The sequence below is a fragment of the Cottoperca gobio genome, chromosome 1, assembly GCF_900634415.1.
Source record: "Cottoperca gobio chromosome 1, fCotGob3.1, whole genome shotgun sequence".
In the NCBI taxonomy this organism is placed as follows: domain Eukaryota; kingdom Metazoa; phylum Chordata; class Actinopteri; order Perciformes; family Bovichtidae; genus Cottoperca; species Cottoperca gobio.
In genome coordinates, this window is record NC_041355.1 from 26,777,663 (window position 1) to 26,798,787 (window position 21,125).

General features: G+C 42.2%; 1 protein-coding gene across 1 annotated transcript in view; it reads left to right on the forward strand.

Moving 5' to 3' along the window:
• The window catches only part of tmem132a (transmembrane protein 132A), a 48,148-nt gene that overhangs the window by 12,690 nt on the left and 14,333 nt on the right, over positions 1 to 21,125 (forward strand). The window contains exons 7-14 of the mRNA XM_029448887.1: positions 8,447 to 8,533; positions 8,666 to 8,926; positions 9,059 to 9,211; positions 11,654 to 11,849; positions 11,970 to 12,116; positions 15,707 to 15,909; positions 17,542 to 17,761; positions 17,847 to 18,038. Coding sequence (XP_029304747.1) covers positions 8,447 to 8,533; positions 8,666 to 8,926; positions 9,059 to 9,211; positions 11,654 to 11,849; positions 11,970 to 12,116; positions 15,707 to 15,909; positions 17,542 to 17,761; positions 17,847 to 18,038 — 1,459 coding nt within the window. The remainder of the gene's footprint in view (positions 1 to 8,446; positions 8,534 to 8,665; positions 8,927 to 9,058; positions 9,212 to 11,653; positions 11,850 to 11,969; positions 12,117 to 15,706; positions 15,910 to 17,541; positions 17,762 to 17,846; positions 18,039 to 21,125) is intronic.

Genomic DNA, 21,125 nt, shown 5'->3' on the forward strand with positions numbered 1-21,125 from the left:
TTAAAGCTGCAGATTATCTGTTTGATACCCTTTAAAAATACTGTAAGGAATATTGTAATAATCATATTTTTGGCTTATCAACGCTGTAATAAAGTTTGACTGTTAAACAGAGAAATGTGTTGTGTTACCAATTCTTGCATACTCAAGTTGTGTCCGCTGGTATGGAGATTTCAGGTCACAGTGGTCATTCCGACAGCTCTTCCTGTGGATACTGAGACTGTCCTGATGCTACTGACCGTTATGTTGTTTTCAGACCATCGCTTAATTGAAGCATGCCACCTGCCCATCTGAGGGTCCAGGAACACTTCATTAAACATGTGGCTCAGGACTGAGCATCAGGTCACTCATATATTATACTGTCATGTTTTATCAGGGCCAACCATGGTCAACTGCAGATACATTTGAATGAAGTTAGAAGCACGTATTTAATAGGGTGTGTGGTAAACAGATTACTGTTATCACAGTGATTACAGTATGACAAATACAAACATTTGTAGTCTACCACAACATCATCTTATATTATGCCAACAGCTTCAAACAGCGTAAAAAAATATAACAAATCTGTTATATCAATGTTGGAGTAAGTAATTGATATGTAAAGTGTATCTGTGAATCATAATTGTCGTATTGGACTCTTTACACACACACTGTAGGCCATTACAGCTTTTGGCTGTGGGTTACACTGTTATGGGTACATCCAGAGGAGACCCAGGCGCAGAACACTAGACTCTGGAAACGGAGTAAGTTTAAATAGTTTATTTATACAATACTCTCCAGTAGGCAGATGGTGAGAGAAAAATGGTAAAGCAGGCAGGCAGGTAGGCAGACGGGTAGACAGACGGGTAAACAGGAGTTGAGCGACAAGTTATGCAGTGATCCGGGGTAGTAGAAACAACAATCTGGCGATGAATGGCTGGAAGACCAGGGTAGATAAACTGTGCTGGGATGAGTTGATTGTAGACAGGTGAGCAGATTGGAGTTGATGGGTTGAATGAGATCAGCTGCTGAAGTCTTTGGCCATGCCCATGCCACATACACTAGGAACTGGAAGCAGCCCAAGCAATCCGGAAGGAGCCTGGTGGGAGGCCTTGCTGCGGGCGCAGACCATGCAGGCAAGAACAAAGGCACGGGAATCAACCTCCATCGAAGACCACCAAAAGTGGCGGCGAAGCAGGGAAAGTGTTCGGTTAACCCCTGGGTGGCAGGCAATACGAGAGGCATGAACCCACTGAAGAACCTGGGAGCGCACAGAATCGGGAAAAAAACAGACTGTTATTAGGACCATTACCAGGATCAGGTTGATCCATTTGAGCATTCCTGATAACTCCCTCCATCTCCCATGTAACGACGCCGACTATGCTGGAAGAGGGAACAATAGTATCAGGAGCGGCAGAATCCTGGTCAATGGAAAACAGTCTGGACAGAGCATCAGGTTTACCGTTCTTGGAACCTGGACGAAAAGTCAGTGTTAAATTGAACCTGCCGAAGAACAATGCCCAGCGAGCTTGCCGTGAATTTAATCTCTTGGCGGATTGAATGTAAGCCAGGTTCCTGTGATCCGTCCAGACGATGAACGGCTGCTTGGTCCCCTCCAACCAGTGTCTCCACTGATCCAACACCAGCTTAACCGCGAGTAGTTCCCTGTTGCAGATGTCGTAGTTCTGTTCATCCCCAGACAGGCGTGTGGAGAAAAACGCACAAGGATGGAGCTTCTGGTCCGTTGTAGAGCGTTGGGACAGAATTGCCCCTACTCCGGAGTTGAAGGCATCCACCTCGACGATAAACTGCAAAGCTGGGTCGGGATGAATGAGGACCGGACCTGACGTAAACCATCTCTTCAGCTAAATGCATGTAAATGCAGCCTCAGCCTGAGGAGTTCATAAGAAGGATGCTGCCGGGGATGTAAGTTGATTTAGGGATCCGGCAACCCAGCTGTAGTCCCTAATGAACCGGCGATAGAAGTTAGTGAAACCCAGGAAACGCTGAAGTTGCTTCCGAGTTGTAGGTTGGGGCCACTGAGCCACTGCTTGAACCTTCTCTGGATCCGTCCTGACCTAATGTACCCCAGGAAGTCCACCGAATCCACATGAAACTTGCATTTCTCGGCCTTCACAAACAATTTATTCTCCAGAAGCCTTTGGAGAACTTGTTGCACGTGTTGTACATGCTCCTCCAAAGTGCGGGAAAAATGAGAATGTCATGCAGATAAAAAAATACAGAATGATTCAGCAGGTCTCGAAGAACATCGTTCACTAGAGCCTGGAAAACGGCGGGTGCATTGGTGAGTCCAAATGGCATCACCAGGTATTCAAAATGACCAAGGCGGGTGTTGAATGCCATCTTCCACTCATCCCTCTGCCATATGCGGACCAAATGGTAAGCATTCCTGAGGTCGAGCTTGGAGAAGACGGTAGCTCCATGTAATTGGTCGAAGGCTGAATTGATGAGGGGCAGGGATACTTATTCTTAATAGTGATGTTGTTCAGACCCCGATAATCAATGCATGGTCGAAGCGATTTGTCCTTCTTAGCCACAAAAAAGAAGCCCGCTCCCACAGGGGACAAAGATGGTCTTATGAGACCAGCCGTGAGAGAGTCCTGGATGTAGACCTCCATGGTCTCTCGCTCCGGTCGGGACATGTTGAATAGGTGGCTTGAAGGTAGAGGAGCACCGGGAAGAGTGTCGATGGCACAGTCGTAAGGTCGATGAGGAGGCCGAAACAGGGCCCGCTGTTTACTAAAGACCTCTCCCAGGTTATGATAAACAGCAGGAACTACAGCCAAGTCGACTGACTCGGGTTTGGATGTGGGTCTGGTGCAACCCGCTGGGGAAAGTGCAGACTGCAGGCAGGAGGAGTGACAAAAAGAGCTCCAGCTCTTGACTTGACCAGTTAACCAGTCTATGTGGGGGTTGTGCAATTTCAACCAGGGCTGGCCTAGTACTAGGGGTGTGTGGGGAGAAGGCATAACGTGAAACCTTATCTCTTCATGGTGATTGCCTGACAGGATGAGATGAATTGGTTCAGTGATATGAGTGACCTGGGCCAGGAACCTTCCATTCAGGAGCAGATAGGGCCGTTGACAGAGGTTGAGTAGCGATACCGGTCGAGACCACTAATTGGGCATCCAGGAAACTCCAGAATCAACCAGGGCTGGCAAGGAGAGAGCTTGTTGGTTCACCAACAATGTGGCCTCCAGGGGTCTTAGGTCTTGTGGGGCAGAAGAAGTGGTCTTGCTCGCCAGTATCCCCCATCCTTACTGACGAGCTCCCACTTTTGGTCGCTGGGGGACAGGATGCCAGGAAATGGCCAGAGTGAGCGCAATACATACAGAGTCTCTCCTTGAGTCTCCTGAGACGTTCCTGGGGAGTGAGTCGGGCTCTGCCTAGTTGCATCGGCTCCACAGAAGATAGGTGGGAAGAGGAGACTACCTGGTTGGTATTAGGGTAAACAACAAGATCTGCACCGAGTCTAACTGTAGAAGGAGGAACTACCTGAGAAGAAGACAACCTTGCGGACCGACTAGCCCTTTCTCTGCATCGTTCCCTTAGACGGTTGTCCAATCTTATGGCTAACGACACTAAGTCGTCCAAGCTGCAGACTCGTCCCTTACCGCTAACTCATCCTTAACAGCATTCTCTAACCCTGTACGAAAAACTCCCTAGAGAGCTGAGTCGTTCCAACCGGCCTCAGCTGCTAGTGTACGAAACTAAACTGAAAACTCGGCTACACTACGGGACCCTTGTCGTAAGGCAAGAAGACGTTGTGACGCCTCCCTACCGCTGACCGGGTGATCAAACACTTTCCTCATCTCCAAGAAAAACTCTGGGAGTGAAAAACAAAGAGGACCCTGGCCCTCCCATATAGCTGAACCCCAGGATAGAGCGCTATCAGTGAGTAGCCCAATAATGTAATTTATCTTGGCCCTGTCACAAACATATGTAGCGGGCTGCTGCTCAAAGACTAGCGAGCACTGTAACAAAAAAAACCTACATGTCCCTAAGTCTCCTGAATAACAATTTGGAGTGGGAATGTTAGACTCACGTGCTGGAAGATGAGGCCGGACTGGAGAGGGTAAAGTCTCCGGAGGGTTGGTCGGAGCAGAAGATGTGAGATGAGTAGAAACCAGGCTCAGCTGATGTCCCAGCTGTGCCATGTTGGCAGATAGTGATTGAAGATTGGCCATTACCTCACGGAATGCTTGGTCATGGCGACCCACGAGAACACCCTGGTTAGCGAGAGCCTCACGGAGCGAAACTGTGTCTGCTGGGTTCATGTTGGCCAGATTGTTCTGTTATGGGTATGTCCAGAGGAGACCCAGGCACAGAATACTAGACTCTGGAAACGGAGTAAGTTTAAATAGTTTATTTATACAATACTCTCCAGTAGGCAGATGTTGAGAGAAAAATGATAAAGCAGGCAGGCAGGCAGGCAGGCAGGCAGGCAGGCAGGCAGACGGGTAGACAGACGGGTAGACAGACGGGCAAATAGGAGTTGAGCGACAAGTTATGCAGTGATCCGGGGTAGTAGAAACAACAATCTGGCGATGAGTGGCTGGAAGACCGGGGTAGATGAACTGTGCAGGGATGAGTTGATTATAGACAGGTGAGCAGATTTGAGTTGATGGGTTGAATGAGAACAGCTGCTGAAGTCTTTGGCCATGCCCATGCCACATATACACACACACACACACACACACAAAGAGACAGGGAAAACATGGACAGGAAAACACTAGGGATACAGATGGGACCGTGACATACACAAGTTACACAATGTAGCCAAGCAAAGTAATCACTGCTTCAGAAATTCCTTAAAGTTTGATTCTTTATTTTTCATGTGTGCCTTCAGGGCACGTCTATCAAGTGTAAATCTATATATCCACAATGCAGCAGCCATGCACATGCACGCCTTTATGTAACAACAAATGCTGCTGAGCTTGCAGTGCAAAGTTTCACAAAAGGCAATGTGAAAGAAAAGTTATTCACATCCAACCTACGCGTCTCTTTATGTTACTGGTTTTTATGAGGCTTAATGTTTGCACAGCCTCAGTATTACTAGAGTCGAAAGGTAAACAACATGTGTGTATGTACCGCGGTTTTGAAGTCATGGTTCAGTATGTTTTCAGTAGAAAAATGAAAATGAAATTTTCATTTTTGTATTCATTTAAAAATATATACAGTATAAACATTCTACTGTGGCTCGTTGGCCATAATTATTACTGTAACAGTTAAGGCATAAGCCAAAAGTCTCCATCATAAGATTCTGACCAGTTGATAATTCCCGAACTGCAGTTTGTGCTCGTCTTTTTACAGAAACAATGGACTAAAGTGTAGCAAAGCTCAAACACTTTCACCATATGATTTAATTCTTTATTGTCTAGTACTGTGTAAGGTATACATGTACTGTTACAGCCCTAAGTATTTCATACTCCAAAATTGATCTAGCGTGTGGGCCTACAATAAAAACTAACCACAGTTGCATAACATAATAACGCTAACTTCAACAGACCAACCTGCAAATTAAATTTCCAGTGTCAAAGTTTTAATAACAGTCTCGGATTGTCAGTACCCCTCCATCCTTCAGCTTTCAAGTGAATCATGCTGTGCAAACTTACTAGCTTTCTTTTCAGTTGTTGTGGTGACACCAAAGTAAAAAATGTATGTAAACGACTGGGTCTTTATATTTTCAGATGATGGGAGTAAATAAAGGTTTTTTTTTATTCTTGCAGCCAACAGCAGAACAAGTAGCGTACTTGGCTATAGCGGTAATCACAGTGGCAGATACCGAGGTAGATTTCTAGGTACTCTGTGGACAGGTATGGTCGCCTGGCTGGAGGAGGTTCAGCAGGCCCATAGGAAGTCATATCCAGCAGCAAATCTGAATGTTGTTACACATTTCTGATAGATTGAGCAGGACAAAAGAGAGTGTCTGGACTTTTCGCATACTTTTGGGGTCTCCAGACATTCGGAACACTTTATGTTGAAAAGCCATGAAAAAGTCCACTTTGGATAATGTCACCTTTTAAGTTTAACATTTATTCTTTCTTTAGTTCACTCAATTCAATTCATTTCAGTCAGTCAACCTCAATGGATTATTATATGATTGTAGAATTTTACGTGTGGAGTGGATTTTGATTGAACCAAAGCAGAACTCAGAAAGAGGTTTGCAAAAGTCATGGTGTGAGAGATGATCTAGGATAGGGATGGGCAACTGGCGGCATACGGCCCTCGTCCTCACTTTGTGCGGCCCTCGAGTCAATTTCCAGAAATCAATCTGTCAGAGCTCCGCGAGTGGGGGGTGCTGTCGGAGCTCCGCGAGGGTTCTGTCAGAGCTCCGCAAGGGGTGGTTCTGTCGGAGCTCTGTGAGGGGGGGAGGGTGCAAAGTGTTCCTCTGGCAGTGAAGACACACTTTTTGTGGCCCTCCCTATCCTCAAAGTTGCCCATCCCTGATCTAGGATGAGTGCTGGAGAGTTACAGGAAAGAGAGCAGGGTTGTCGGCTGGGAAACAGACTGGCGAGGCCCTGGGCACGACAGACAAAAACCACAGGAGGTGAATGGACCTGGGGCACAGGTAGATACAAAATTATTCAGAGCACAGGCTAACACAAAGAAAATACTGACGAGAACGAGACTGGCCATAGCATTAGTATCACGTTGGCAAACTGAACAATTAGGCAAAGACTGGAGGCTAGAGCCGGGGTGTATACTGCAGGAGCGGATTGAGTGGATGGGTTGCAGGTGTGCAGGTGTTGATTGGCAGCAGGAGGAAAATGGAGTGCCATGTCAAGACAGACACATACACAGACAGAAAGAGAGAGCAAACAGGAAACCAACAAGAAATACAAGAGAGGGGTAAACAGCAGAAAACACTAGGAATGAGGGAGAGGCACAGCTGGACCATGACATTACAGCATTAATGTTTTGTGTCTAGACTTAAACCTCATCAGTACTCACAAGGAAACATCAAGCTCGGCACAGCACAGCAGGGAGTGAGAGTAACGATAATAACTCCCCCTGTAAGGGGCAGGTAGACTCGGAGCCTACAGGTGGATGCTGGATGAAGGCAGCAGCAGTAACAACAGCTAATTTCAGTGACAGCATAGCTTTGAGGTGAGCAGTGTATCACCAGGCATGCAGCTGATGGCTTCATGGGTAACTTGTATTTTTCAACCTGGACCATATTTTCCCATGTTTGTATGTCCAAGTGACTAATGATGACAACCATTTTTGAAATTGGTCCAGTATTGATGAAGATCACTGCAGACAGTAGCTGCAAATTGGGCTGCAATGTCATTGCTCGGGGCAATTAAACACCATCAATGTACGTCCACTAAAAGTGTTTTTTGCAACTGAGAGGCTTAGATTGATTGGACCCTACAAAGAAATAAAGCGTTGGAACAATGGTGGTCTTTAGGGTAATTTCCATACCATTGTCAGACACATACTGTATAATAACAGTCCGACCGGTTGAAAGTCTGCTGGCTGTTTTACTTACAGCTACAGTTAAAGCTACGACAATGATCACACACCAACAGAAACTTCAGGTGAACATCCTCTGTTATAACACCTGACCGTGTAACATCACCTTTCATCCTTCATTGCCTCCCATTTCAGTCATTGACTGCTTTGCTTTAGCAAGGCATCTAACTTCATGACAAATCATCCCTTCTTTAAGTCTTTCATGGTATGACTCTGCAATTACACAGCTACTGACACTGAATGTGTTATGTTTTCATCTGCTAAATGGAAGCTCTGCATTGTGAAATTCTTCTTTTTATTATTGGGTAAAATGTTGTGAAGGAATCTTTCCCACAAATGGAGCTGAACAAACAGCCTTGTGGTGGAAAGTTTTAATGACATCCTTATACAAATTACCAGTGAAGTGTATAATACTGAAATGAAGATTCTTGAGAAATAAGCTTGTCTTTGGAGTATTTATTCTTTGCAAAGAAGGTTAATCAATCATAGAGAGTGCAAGCAGTCTGGGTGAGGAAGAACCCCGATAAAACTGTGTTCATGTACTTTACAGACAATAAGGAGAAGGAGGGGTGGAAGATTGACAGTTGACCCAAAAAGTCTGTGAGTAGAGGAGGGAGGGGTGGAGGATTCAGACAGTGGCAGATATTAGGTAGACCCAAGAATACATGAGAAAGACGGGGAATAGAGGGGGGTGGAAAGTGCCCAGAGTTGCAGGTGTTAGATAAAATAAAACAGTGAGTAGAGAGGGAAGGGGAGACGATTCGGTTATGACAGGAAAATGACCATTGACGAATGTGTTCATTTCCATTTATCCTTACATCCCTATATGAGGAAAAAAATATTGTTCCGAGTACAGCACTCAGCCAACCTATGATAATCCGTTGCCTGAGTGACATATATTTATACCTTCATTCAGATACCATCTAGGTAATAATGGGGATACCAGAGGGGATGTTCCACGGGCCCTCAGATACCAACGGGTTCCCATGACAAACCAAATACAGCTTTACTACTCCTCCTCTTACACAGTGGCCGACCTAAAGCTGACACCACCAAGGTATGTGAATGAATGTGGTAAAATGTAAAGAGACTCCTTGAGTTTTGAGTTTTTTCATTGCTGCCCAAAAATTTACTTATGCTGTATTCCAACATCGGTTGATCTCCTTGTACTATTTGACGGTCCATCCAGATGTGTGGAAGACAGACCGGCTGAGTCCCACAGGCAGCTCTTCCATATCAGAGCAGTGACACTAAAGGAGAAGGAGGGAGAAAGAGAGCAGAGCAGGACCAACAAAGAAGAAACCTGTTTCAATGGGCAGGAAGAGGAGGAGCTTAGCTTGGACCCCCATGTCATGATTCGCTATCACAGGGGCCCGGTCCTGATAGGACAGCCAATTAGAGTGTCTGTGAATCTGAGAGCCAACTTCAGTGCTGAGTTTGTTGCCATAAGGTAAACACAAAATCATACTGTATATCAGTATGATCCTACCTTTACATTCTTAACATGCTGTCTTGTATAACAGTCGCTATTACTATTTTCTAACACACTCTTGTAGTACATTGAACATCTGTGTGTCTTCAGGCTAAAGATAAAGAAGGGCTTGGTGTCAATGGTGGCCCAGAGAACTCTAACCTCTGACCTATGGGCAGTGACCCTGGAGAGAAGCCAAGCCTCCAAACATGACGTTGTGTCCATCCTCTGCCACAAACACAGCACACTCAAGCACATACACAAGTAAGTCAAGAATTTGATTCCAACTCAGTTCAGTGTAATGATGAACCATTATAGTAAAAAGTGCAGACAGGCAGATAGGCTGAGTTCCTTGAGCTAATCTTGTGATAAGTGAGAACAACACCTCCAACTGCAGTGACAGCTTTTACAGTATCCGGCAAAAATAATTTTAGCACATTTTATCATTCAGACAACCCAAAGTTTAAACAAAGACCAGTTTCCAACACTTGAACTCCAACACTTCCTGACATTGAACTTGATTAATGTTGAGAGCAGCAATTGGGGCAACCTCAAGGCCTCAGTAACGGTTAGGGTTAGGGTTATAACTTGAATTTAAATTATGGGGCCTTGCATCCAACAGGTTTTGCAACTTTCAGAAACTCATAATCTGACATCATATCCACTTCACTCATTGATTGGTCAGCTGTGAGGTTGTGAGAGAGAACTTCTCTATTAAAACACCCTGGTTGTTCTTGCTCTCACTGAACTGCTGAATATGTTTGTAGTGTTCCCTGGCCATATGCCCACACTGGCTATAAAAGAAGCCTTCTATAAAATCATAGGTGGCGTACATTAGTATATTTGTTCACTTTGTCAATATGACATTTACTTAAATATGAAATGTGGTATAATTCCTTCATTGGATTCCCTAGGGTCACAGGTGGAGTAGATTACACCAACATACCTATCACTAGAGCAAGGGTCGGGAACCTTTTTGGCTGGGAGAGCCATAAAAGCCAAATATTTTTTTTATGTATTTCCTTGAGAGCCATATAAATTTGAATGCAACTTTATGCGTGCATTTTTTAATATAACGCTTACGTTATTTATCTCATTTGCCGACTTTGCTGCTCAGATATTTTAATTGAACTGCTCAGCAATCTGTCTGCAGTTGACTTAAATGTTCCATATCTTTTTGCACTTTATGTGTATCCTGTTCAATAAATGTGGACCGTGTTTGGCCCTCGACATAGTCCCAGTTTTTAATGTTGGCCCTCTCTGTGATTGAGTTTGACCTCCCCGGTCTACTGCTTGCTTTGCGCAGTTTCTCCTCTGCTCGGTTTCGCGAAGGGCGGGGCTCCGCCCCCTACACACACACGTGTAAACACACCTTCACCTACAGCCAGAGACGGAGCGGAGGAAAGAGAGGGGAGAACTAAAAACAAATCTGCTGCTAAATGTTTTACTTTAAAATGACACAGTACAATTATTTATTACTTGTTAATCATGTTAAAAAATGTCAGCTCAAAATTGTCTGCGAGCCATATCGCGTTATCGAAAGAGCCATAGGTTCCCGACCCCTACACTAGAGGTTTAGGGAAGCATGAGTGAGATTTTGTTATTTGTTAGAAAGTCCTTTCACAGCAAGAACTTATATAAGACACTGCTGGTACAGAACACTGATTAGAACATTTATTTGTATTTCAGTATTTATCACAGATAAGTTTCAATTAATACAACTCATTTCATTCCGTGATTTGGCACAAAGAGCCGATGAAGAAAACCTGGGTTCAGAATCGGCATCAGAACAAATATAATTTGTCCTTCTGTTATGTAATGCTTGATCATATTAGTTTGCTGTCAGCAACGACACACCAACCCAGACCCTTTCCAAAACATGTTACAAAGTCTCTCTCTTTCATACATACACATTACACAGCACTGCATCCACACTGCACAAATATAGCGTCTTTCCATGGATTTTCTCTCTCTCTCTCTCTCTCTCTCTCTCTCTCTCTCTCTCTCTCTCTCTCTCTCTCTCTCTCTCTCTTTCACACACACACATTACACACATTACACTACAGTGTCCTTCCAATCAGTTGTGCATTTTCTGATATCAAAAAACCTTTCTCAGGGTGAAGAATGAGTTCTTGCACATTGCTGTGGAGGCCACAAATGTTAGGGCATATTTGAAAGTTAAGAAATGTTTAACTTTCTGGATTCAGTGCAGCAAGAGTGCTAGGTCTCTGTGACTTGCACTCTATGAATCTATGTTCCATTTCTCCAAGCATTGAATTGATAGTGCTGTAGTAAAGTCTGGTGTTTTGTTGTCGTCATCATCCCTGTGTCCTGTGGTGCCCATATTTACCTACTCATCCATATTAGTTAGCTTTGTATCTCAGTTTTGTGATCGTGGGTCTCAGTGATGCGCTGGTAGCATTGCCAGTAGAGGTCACTGTACCTGAAGCTTCGAGTAATGAACCCATTTTCAAAATAATTGGCTGAAGTGGTTGAAGTGATATATACACAGACACAAACGAAGGCACAATATATATATATATACATACATATATATATACACATATATATATATACATACATACATATATATATACACATATATATATATATATATACATACATATATATATATATATATATATATATATATATACATATATACATACATACTAGCAGCTCAGTTTCTGATCTGTCGCCCTGCAGTCCCACTTTACTCCAACAGGTGGTGTGTCTGTCAGTGGACGGCCTGAGGCAGAGCTTCGGTGTTGCCATGACGGTGTCTGCTAACTGGTGGGTGGAGTACTCCGGCCGTATAAAAGCCCTACCGCCACATGGGTCAGCAGTGAGCATCTTCTCATTTGCTGATCGACACATCTTTAGCATTGCTCCCATCACAGAGGTACTTCATACATTCTTTCATTAATTTATTCCCTACCCAGTGGTCACACTTTATTTAAAAAATCTTAAAAGATCTATCTGATCTGTTCAAACATAATTATTTCTGATCCTCTATCCTCAGATTAACACAATCATCAACACAGCCATACTGACCAACCAGCCAGTGTCACTTCCTGTCATTGTGCTGGCCTTAAACCACGATGGGACGTTGATGTCAGACGTCACCTCTGCAGTCACGTGCTACTCTACCAACGAGAACACTGTCAAGGTGCAGCACACAGCACATAGAGAAATCTTTGAAAGATTAGTCTGATATTACACTAAATACATATATACAGTACTTGTTAATTATGTTACATAAATTCAGAAGAATAACTTAATCTTTGTCCAGGACAGTTTCAGCTGAAAATCAATGCAATGTAAGGAAACATCTTAAAAAGAAAAAATAATTATTAAACAAAACGGATGTTTATTGTCTCCAAATAGGAATGAAAATGAGGTATAGGCCTACATGTGTTTTGGGAGGAGTAGTATGCCCCATAATATGTATATAGTAAATGTGATTAATTCTCAGGGTTAATCTTAGAGTGTGGGCGAATTTACCCGAAAATACCTACAAACGACATACTTAAAGTAAATTGAAAGCTGCTCTTCAACCATTTGCACCAGCTGCATGATGTTGGTCTCATTCAAAAGATAACTCTCTTATTATTCTTGCAAAAACGGTGAAGAATCACTCCAAGTGCTTCTGGGACTGAGTAATAGTGGTCTGAATATATATATATATATATATATATATATATTGAAGAAAATACATTCCGCCAGAATTTCTTTGTTGAAAAAGATGTCTGAAGACGGTATAGCAGGTAGTCCCGAGCTGAAATACACAATAGAAACATAGAACCAAGTATTATCAAGTTCACCACCAATTTATTAGACAGGTTTTTCAAAGAGTAACACCAGGCGTACATCAACTGTGCAATATGTACATGTACTGTACATATTATAATATTTATTAATAAATATTATTTTTATTTATTTATAAATAACTATTATATACCCATATTCCTTGTTAGTAGTAATCACACAGAGTAAGTGAAGTATAAACACATTTTTTTCGAATATTTTTATGTTTTTTTTGTATTTTCTTCTGAACAATAAATAATAAATATAATTTTGAAAATACATTTTATTTAGAAAAAACAAACCATGGGAAGTAACGCATCTAACGAACGAGGTGTTCATTGTCTATACGATGCGCGCGCCACCAGGACGCTGAGCTGATCCTGGGTCAGTCTGTAACAAAAGAAGAGGGCGGGCACTTTCTTAACAAGTTGACACTCATTGGCTCATGAAGGTTGTAAAAAAACGATCGAAGCTCCGATTGGCTCAAATGAAGTGTCAATCTAATGCTGAGAGCCCGCGCTAAAGCCAGGATGTGTCTGAGCCGTGATGAGCGCACAAGATATTAAGTTATGACAGTTTATGATTACACAATGTAAAAATCGATCAGCTGATTTCACAGATTGCCCGTGTGTCACTCTTCCCGTGTGCGGGAAGAGGTTTTAACAGCTATGCTATTATACTGAGTCATGAGTGAATTGCTGAGCAACCTGAATCTGAGCAATAAAGAATATTTGGGGAGCAAAATACTTTTTTATTTTATTTTGTTATTTCAAAGTATTTTTGAATTTTGAAAAAGAGGTGCCACATCCTGACATACCAAAACCAGCCACACTAAGAATAACTTTACTCTACATTTATATCTCTGAAGAAACCGAAAGCTGACATAAACTTTTACATCTTAACAATAGACTGTCTATAGTCTATGATAGTAAACTACATGATGAAAGAGTTGAAACACTTTGTGCAGCAGACTCTGTTGGACAAATAATTTGCAAAAGACACATGGTCCGTGAGCAGGCATGTACATTTTGGCTGTGGCTTGCACCGTTGGTTGGAACAGCAGGCCAATGTAGAAAAAAGATACATCTCTCCCCCCCAAAAAAACAGACTAACAATCTCTTTCCAACAGTGTACAGGACTGTCTCAGAAAATTAGAATATTGTGGTAAAGTTCTTTATTTTCTGTAATGCAATTAAAAAAACAAAAATGTCATGCATTCTGGATTCATTACAAATCAACTGAAATATTGCAAGCCTTTTATTATTTTAATATTGCTGATTATGGCTTTCAGCTTAAGAAAACTCAAAAATCCTATCTCAAAAAATTAGAATAGTTCCTCAGACCAAGTAAAAAAAAAGATTTATAACAGCAAAACAAAATCAAACATTTGAAAATGTCCATTAATGCACTCAGTACTTGGTTGGGAATCCTTTTGCACGGATTACTGCATCAATGCGGCGTGGCATGGAGGCAATCAGCCTGTGGCATTGCTGAGGTGTTATGGATGCCCAGGATGCTTCAATAGCGGCCTTTAGCTCATTAGCATTGTTGGGTCTGGTGTCTTTCAGCTTCTTCTTCACAATACCCCACATATTCTCTATGGGGTTCAGGTCAGGGGAATTGGCAGGCCAATCGAGGACAGTAATGCCATGGTCAGTACACCAGTTACTGGTGGTTTTGGCACTGTGGGCAGGTGCCAGATCATGCTGGAAAATGAATTCCTCATCTCCATAGAGCTTTTCAGCAGACGGAAGCATGTAGTGCTCTAAAATCTCTTGGTACACAGCTGCATTTACTCTGGGCTTGATGAAACACAGTGGACCAACACCAGCAGCTGACATGGCTCCCCAAACCATCGCTGACTGTGGGAACTTCACACTGGATTTCAAGCAACTTGGATTTTGCTCCTCTCCAGCCTTTCTCCAGACTCTGGCGCCTTGACTTCCAAATGAAATACAAAACTTGCTTTCGTCTGAAAAGAGGACTTTGGACCACTCTGCAACTGTCCAGTGCTTCTTTTCCATAGCCCAAGTGAGACGCTTCTTCCGTTGTCTTGAGTTCAGAAGTGGCTTGACCATGGGAATACGGCTATTGTAGCCCATTTCCCGGACACGTCTGTGAACAGTGGTTTTTGAAACCTGGACTCCAGCTTCAGTCCACTGTCTTTGAAGCTCACCCAAATTCTGGAAGCGACTCTTCTTCACAATGCTGTTAAGGCTGCGGTCATCTCTCTTGGTTGTGCAGCGTTTCCTGCCACATTTCCCCCTTCCAACAGACTTTTTGTGGATGTGCTTTGAAACTGCACTCTGTGAACAGCTTGCTCTTTGAGACATTTCTTTTTGTGTCTTACCCTCCTGATGGAGGGTGTCAATGATGGTCCTCTGGACAGCAGTCAGATCAGCAGTCTTCCCCATACTTGTGATTTAGTTTACTGAACCAAGCTGAGTGTTTTTCAAGGCTCAGGAAACCCTTGCAGGTGTTTCGAGTTAATTAGACGATTCAAGTGATTCGTTGAACACCACTAGTATACTTTTTCATGATATTCTAATATTTAGAGATAGGATATTTGAGTTTTCTTAAGCTGTAAGCCATAATCAGCAATATTAAAATAATAAAAGGCTTGCAATATTTCAGTTGATTTGTAATGAATCCAGAATGCATGACATTTTTGTTTTTTTAATTGCATTACAGAAAATAAAGAACTTTATCACAATATTCTAATTTTCTGAGACAGTCCTGTATAGAACTCAAAATGTGTTTCAGGTTCAATGTGACTGAAAATGGTACGTTACACATTGCGATGGGAACACACCATATATACTGTATGTATATATATATATATATATATATATATATATATATATATATATATATATATATATATACTGTTTTAATGTCCTTAAATTGGAGTCTTCTCCACTTGTCTTCTGTTTGTCTTCTTTGTAACCACAGGTGTCCAGCGATTGCTCAACCCTCTTTGTGGATGGCAGTGAATCAGGGTTGGGTAACACCTGTGCAGTGGTGGAGTTTTTACTGGGTGCACTCCGTGGCTCTGTGTGTGTGGAGGTGTGGGCTCCTTCAGTGCCCCTGCGAGTGTCTTTGGCAGACCCTGTTCTCAATGCCATTGATGGCTGGAACCACTTCACAAAAAAAGGGTAGGAGACAGCCCCAATGTGTCTTCTCGCTTTTATTTAGTCTCTTTATAGGCTTTTGTCTATGTGTTTCTTTACATAAGGAGATCGATTGGAGATTAACTTTTCACCAAAGAGGTTCTGAAAAAAAGACATCACAATTGGTCTCAAACAAAGCCCACTACTCTCCTAAAGAGGCCGGGCAGTGGCCAACCCCATGTGACTCAGATACAGAAAAATTGATTCTCAGTGCGGTGACTCCTTTCTAAACCAGCTCTGACAATAGACGATTGCCAGAACTCCACATGGCAGCAACGTTGCACTATCAGAGGCTTAAATGGGTTCTGAATAATTAACAAGTCTGTCAAAATCAGTAGAGGGAGGCTCGTAGAAACAGCTTTTGCAGCATGTCGTGTGTGGCACACAGACCTATTCACCACAAACAGCGCTGTCCATGGGTCAGAAACCTCAACTTGCCACTGTCTGAACGAGCTGCATTAATATTTTAAGTTAGCGTGACAAGCTGAAATAATGCTATTTCAGGCAGCTGAGCAGTAATATAAGATGGCTCTGCATTACCAGAGAGCTAGCGACGTAGCGTGCAATGCATCAACAGAAGAATAATATAATATATATCATATTTTATCATTCTTTTTTAGTGTTTTTGGAGACACACAAAACACCCTCTCCATGCTTTGTCCACTGCTTGTTTGGTTGTTACTGCAACACCTCACCACAGTGAGTTGGCGACTTGTTTTAAGTCGGTTTAGTTTATACGGAAGTTAGCCCACTACAACAGTCGAAATTGTCAAGGGTACACATAAAAATGGCCACCACTCTGACCATCCTGCTACGTTGATTTGAATGGGAATATCCGTTCTACTCTCATTCTATGTCCTAAGGGTAGAACAGTGCGTGAAATTTGTTATGTGCATCTAAAATATCTTTGTGGTCCTGTGGTGAGTTTTTCTGAATCTATCCTGTTGTGTAATGATTTTTAATTTCTTAAAGACCAAAGACTTCAAATACAGTTTAGCTGTGGTTATATTAATAGACTAGACAATCCATAAAGTAGTGTACATACAGTAATGTATAGATATACTCATATTAAGATTTTCTTTTAGTGCCATTATCAGTCTGAAAGGATTCTTTAAGGTGCCATTTTTTCTTGTAAACAAACAAATTAAGATTTAATTCAATAACATTTACCAAATGTCCTTCCTCATAAAACATTTGTAAAGTCTGTTTAAAAATTTAAAAAATAAGTATTTTAGCTACTTCCATGTTTACCAGCTAACTCTTTCTTGTCTTTGCTGGCAAGTTGTTGCTTATCTTGTCACCTGTAGATCAGTGAAAATAGTGTAAAACCATTGGCAGGAAAGTGTATCATGTCACCAGTTTTATGTGTGTGTGCGAGATCACCCTTGTATGCTTTCACAAGAGACAAAGTAGGGACCCAATCATAGAAAAGCTGCTCCATAGTGCTACTAGAGATTAGAAACTCCACAGGAAACATTTAAGGCTGTTGAGGCCAGGCTTTAATTATAGTCAGTCAAACTGGTGTCACAAGCATGATTATATGTATTTGTCATTATCTCACAGACACACAGAGATATGTTAGGGCTTTAGTTCCTCATGTGTGTCCTGTCTCTTCAGGTGTGTACCAGTGTATCAACGCTCCAGAGTCCAGGTTCTGACTCAGTTCACAGCTCAGGATTCTCATAGCAAAACCACATACCTCCTGGGCTCATCTGATTGGTTCGTGGATGTTACAGAGCTGGTCAGTAACTGGCTGAGAGTAGAGGACCCTCGAGTGGCTACTCTTGGCACCCAAAACATCCTGATTGGTTTACGACCAGGAAAGACATCACTCCATGTATGATATTTGTATATAAATGCAGTTGGACATCTTCACTTACTGAGCAACATCATTATCATCATCATCTGTCTCTTTCTCTCAGGTCGTCTCTGAGCAGTGGGATGGCATGCTGGGTGGATGTGACATCACTGTGACCTCTGACCCCGTTACCCCCGGGGACCTGTCTGTGCAGGTGGTCAGTGGCCTCGGCATGTCAGTCACGGCTAGCCCTACCCACCCTTCCATTATCACAACAACAGTAACAGCCTACAACATCCTATACAACCATCACCAGGTGAGAGAAAGCAACAATGTTCAGTACTGCCATAAAACACTCATTAGAGTACTTTTGCATTACCACCTGTTGGTTATATTGTCCAGAGGGCGTACATGGGCGTAGTATGAGCCAAATACTTGGATGAAACGAGTATCCGATGAGAACACGAGTGTCATACAAGTGAAATGTGTCCACATCATTCTGTGATCGGCCAGCCGCATAGAGAACCTATGCACCTCCCATACACTGAGCTGCAGCCCCACACACACACACACACACACACACACACACACACACACACACACACACACACACACACACACACACACACACACACACACACACACACACACACACACACACACACACGTGTTCTGGACAACCACTTTGTCCACATTCTCCCTGCTTTCTTACATCAACCACCTCTAACTCGGTTTGTAAAACATCTAAAGTCGGCCGAGTTAGAGAACTTGGCTCCTACCGGACTCAGTGCGCAAGTTATAGCTTGCGACTCTGCAGGGTAAAAAATCTAAAGTCAGCCCAGTGCTTTCTATAAGAATGCAGTCACAGGTCTATTTCAGGACGTTTCAGGCTTAAAATAAACTATTTTCAAATTTGGGCCCTCCTCCCAGACTTCAGACTAAGTATTTTACCACCGTCCTGGAAAATAATTTCAGCCGTCCTGAAGTCATTGTATACTGTCACAAATTCTAAATGTTATCCTTTTACTTTGTTATTGTCATCTCTAGTGGTTATTTGCATAAAAAAACACAATTAAAATAATTATAAAATAATATTTAAATATTTGCTTGGATTTAAAAAAAAAGTCTTGGTAATAGTAATTTTAATTATGCATGCACAGATGCAGCCACCTAGAATTTCCTGTCAGCTGGCAGTCAGCTATTTGCATTCTAAAAGTTTTTTATGTTTTTCAACTTAAATACTTCAGACCTGTTTCATACTGATAAACAGAAAAAAGCAATTCAATTTCAATCATGTTAATACCACATATATATACTGCAGAGGGTCTTTTTATTCAAATTGCATTTGGACTCAGCTTGACAGCATTTATACTTTTCATATTATTGATCCCGTCCAAGCTTTCAGAAAAAGAACAGTAGAAAGACCGACAGAGTCTGAATGAATCCAGTCATTTAAACTCACCAGTCTAAAGCTGGCTTTCAGTAAGTACTTCAACATTAAAATAATGAACTTATTGCTGTGTGTCACAATCATATCAGAGTTCTTGATGGTGCAAAGCTAACATGGTGGTATTATAATGATACAGCACAACTTTATAGCAAATTATTTAATGCAACCCCTGCCAGAGAGAATCACTGGACTATAGATACTTAATATATTTATATTTTGTATCAATATATACTGTATGCCTAATATATTATTTTAGATTAAGCCACACAGCAGTATATACAGTAATTAAAATGAGCCTCATCTTTACCAGCTGCAACATTAAAGTGATGAACACATGAATAAATCAATAATTATAATTCAATAATATTTATATATTATTTTGAAATAGGCCATTCTCCATAATGACATGTTTTACTTCAGTTATGATCTGTTTGCACGCAGCTAAACACCTCCCTGGTCCGCGCGGTCTTAAGGGCCAGACACACCAAACAGACATTAAAGAACTAGCGGACTCACATCTTGGCCAAAGAGTTGCATTTGAACACACCAACTACAGCCAACGGCAAATTGGCACTTACCTTCTGTGCCTGCATGAGAAGAAATAACTCTCCATAACAGCTAACGGCGGTAGTCTGACGGTGGCAGGGAATGAGACATGGAAAATGGTTTGCTTATGCCAAAAGTTGCTCATCTTTCTGCAGGTCCAAACGTGACATATACAGCAACATGCCTATGAACTTATTAATTTCTTCTGGAGTTATTTCAGTCCAGATGAACTTTCTCCCTTTCTCCAGGTTTTTGGCTACATTCTTGTTTGTGTTTTCACAGAGGAGTTTGAAAACTGCAGCATCAAAAAAGTGGGGGACAATGTCACCTGGTTCTGGGTTTCCCATATCGAGAGGGGGTTGGACACCTGGGGTGCATTTGGGGTTGAACCTCGGTGGTTGAGGGACTCCATCATCGGGCTCTGCCTCAGTCTGCCATCTTTGATGATGTGGTGAGCGGCTTCGGTTTCTGACAGCATCACCAGATCCTCCAGCCTCCCCAGAGCCTCTCCTGGGACGCAGGCTACTTGAAGAAGATGCGCACATTTACGCATAGAAAGTACACACCTAGTTAAAACTTCCAGACTTAGTACACTGTTCTAAAAAAGTCACTATGCAATACAAGTGTCGATTTACATACCATCTTGCTTCCATTTTAATTCAATCCGCTGTTCTCTGTTTCTCCGCTCTGCTGTCTGCGTTTCTCCACCCCTGTGTGTGTATTCGCTGGGAACAAAGGGTCTGCTACGCAGGCTTCCGGGACAGAAATTATCGGAATTAAACCTCTCTGTAAAGCGCAGTCTCAGTTTTTTATTTCCGATAGCGCAAACCGTGACGTAATTACGGTAATTCAAAATTAAATTGTGCAACGTGTTGCCGGCGACACACTCGGTGTTAAAGGGTTAAGTGATCTCCGATCACCATCATTCAAGAGTTTTTTCTGACCTATCCTTGTTCTCTGCTTCCTTCTCCCATAACATAAACTGTCTTTTATGTTCTTCCATTGTTTTCAACGCTTCAGATTTAATCTCTCTTTGACATTACTTTTTCCTCTTGCTCTCTCAACCTTACTTTTAACTTTCTTACTTCCACAACACTAAATGATCCTCCTTCAGGAAAACCAAGCTTAAAAATGTATGAAATCATTTAAATTAGTTTAAAGTGGCACCATTAAAAGGCTAAGATAAAAATATATACAATATCACCATTAAAAGGCTAAAGTAAAGAGATATGTTTTTAGCTTACAATCTCCTTAGTTGTTTTCTTTGCTTGATGCGGGCCAATAATTTGACCCTTCTGAAACTGATTCACATTCTTTCCACAACCACAGGATCATACCTGTCAACATTGGAATTTCAAAATAAGGGAAATTTTTTGGCGGACTCCGCCCATATTTTAACAGCTCTCA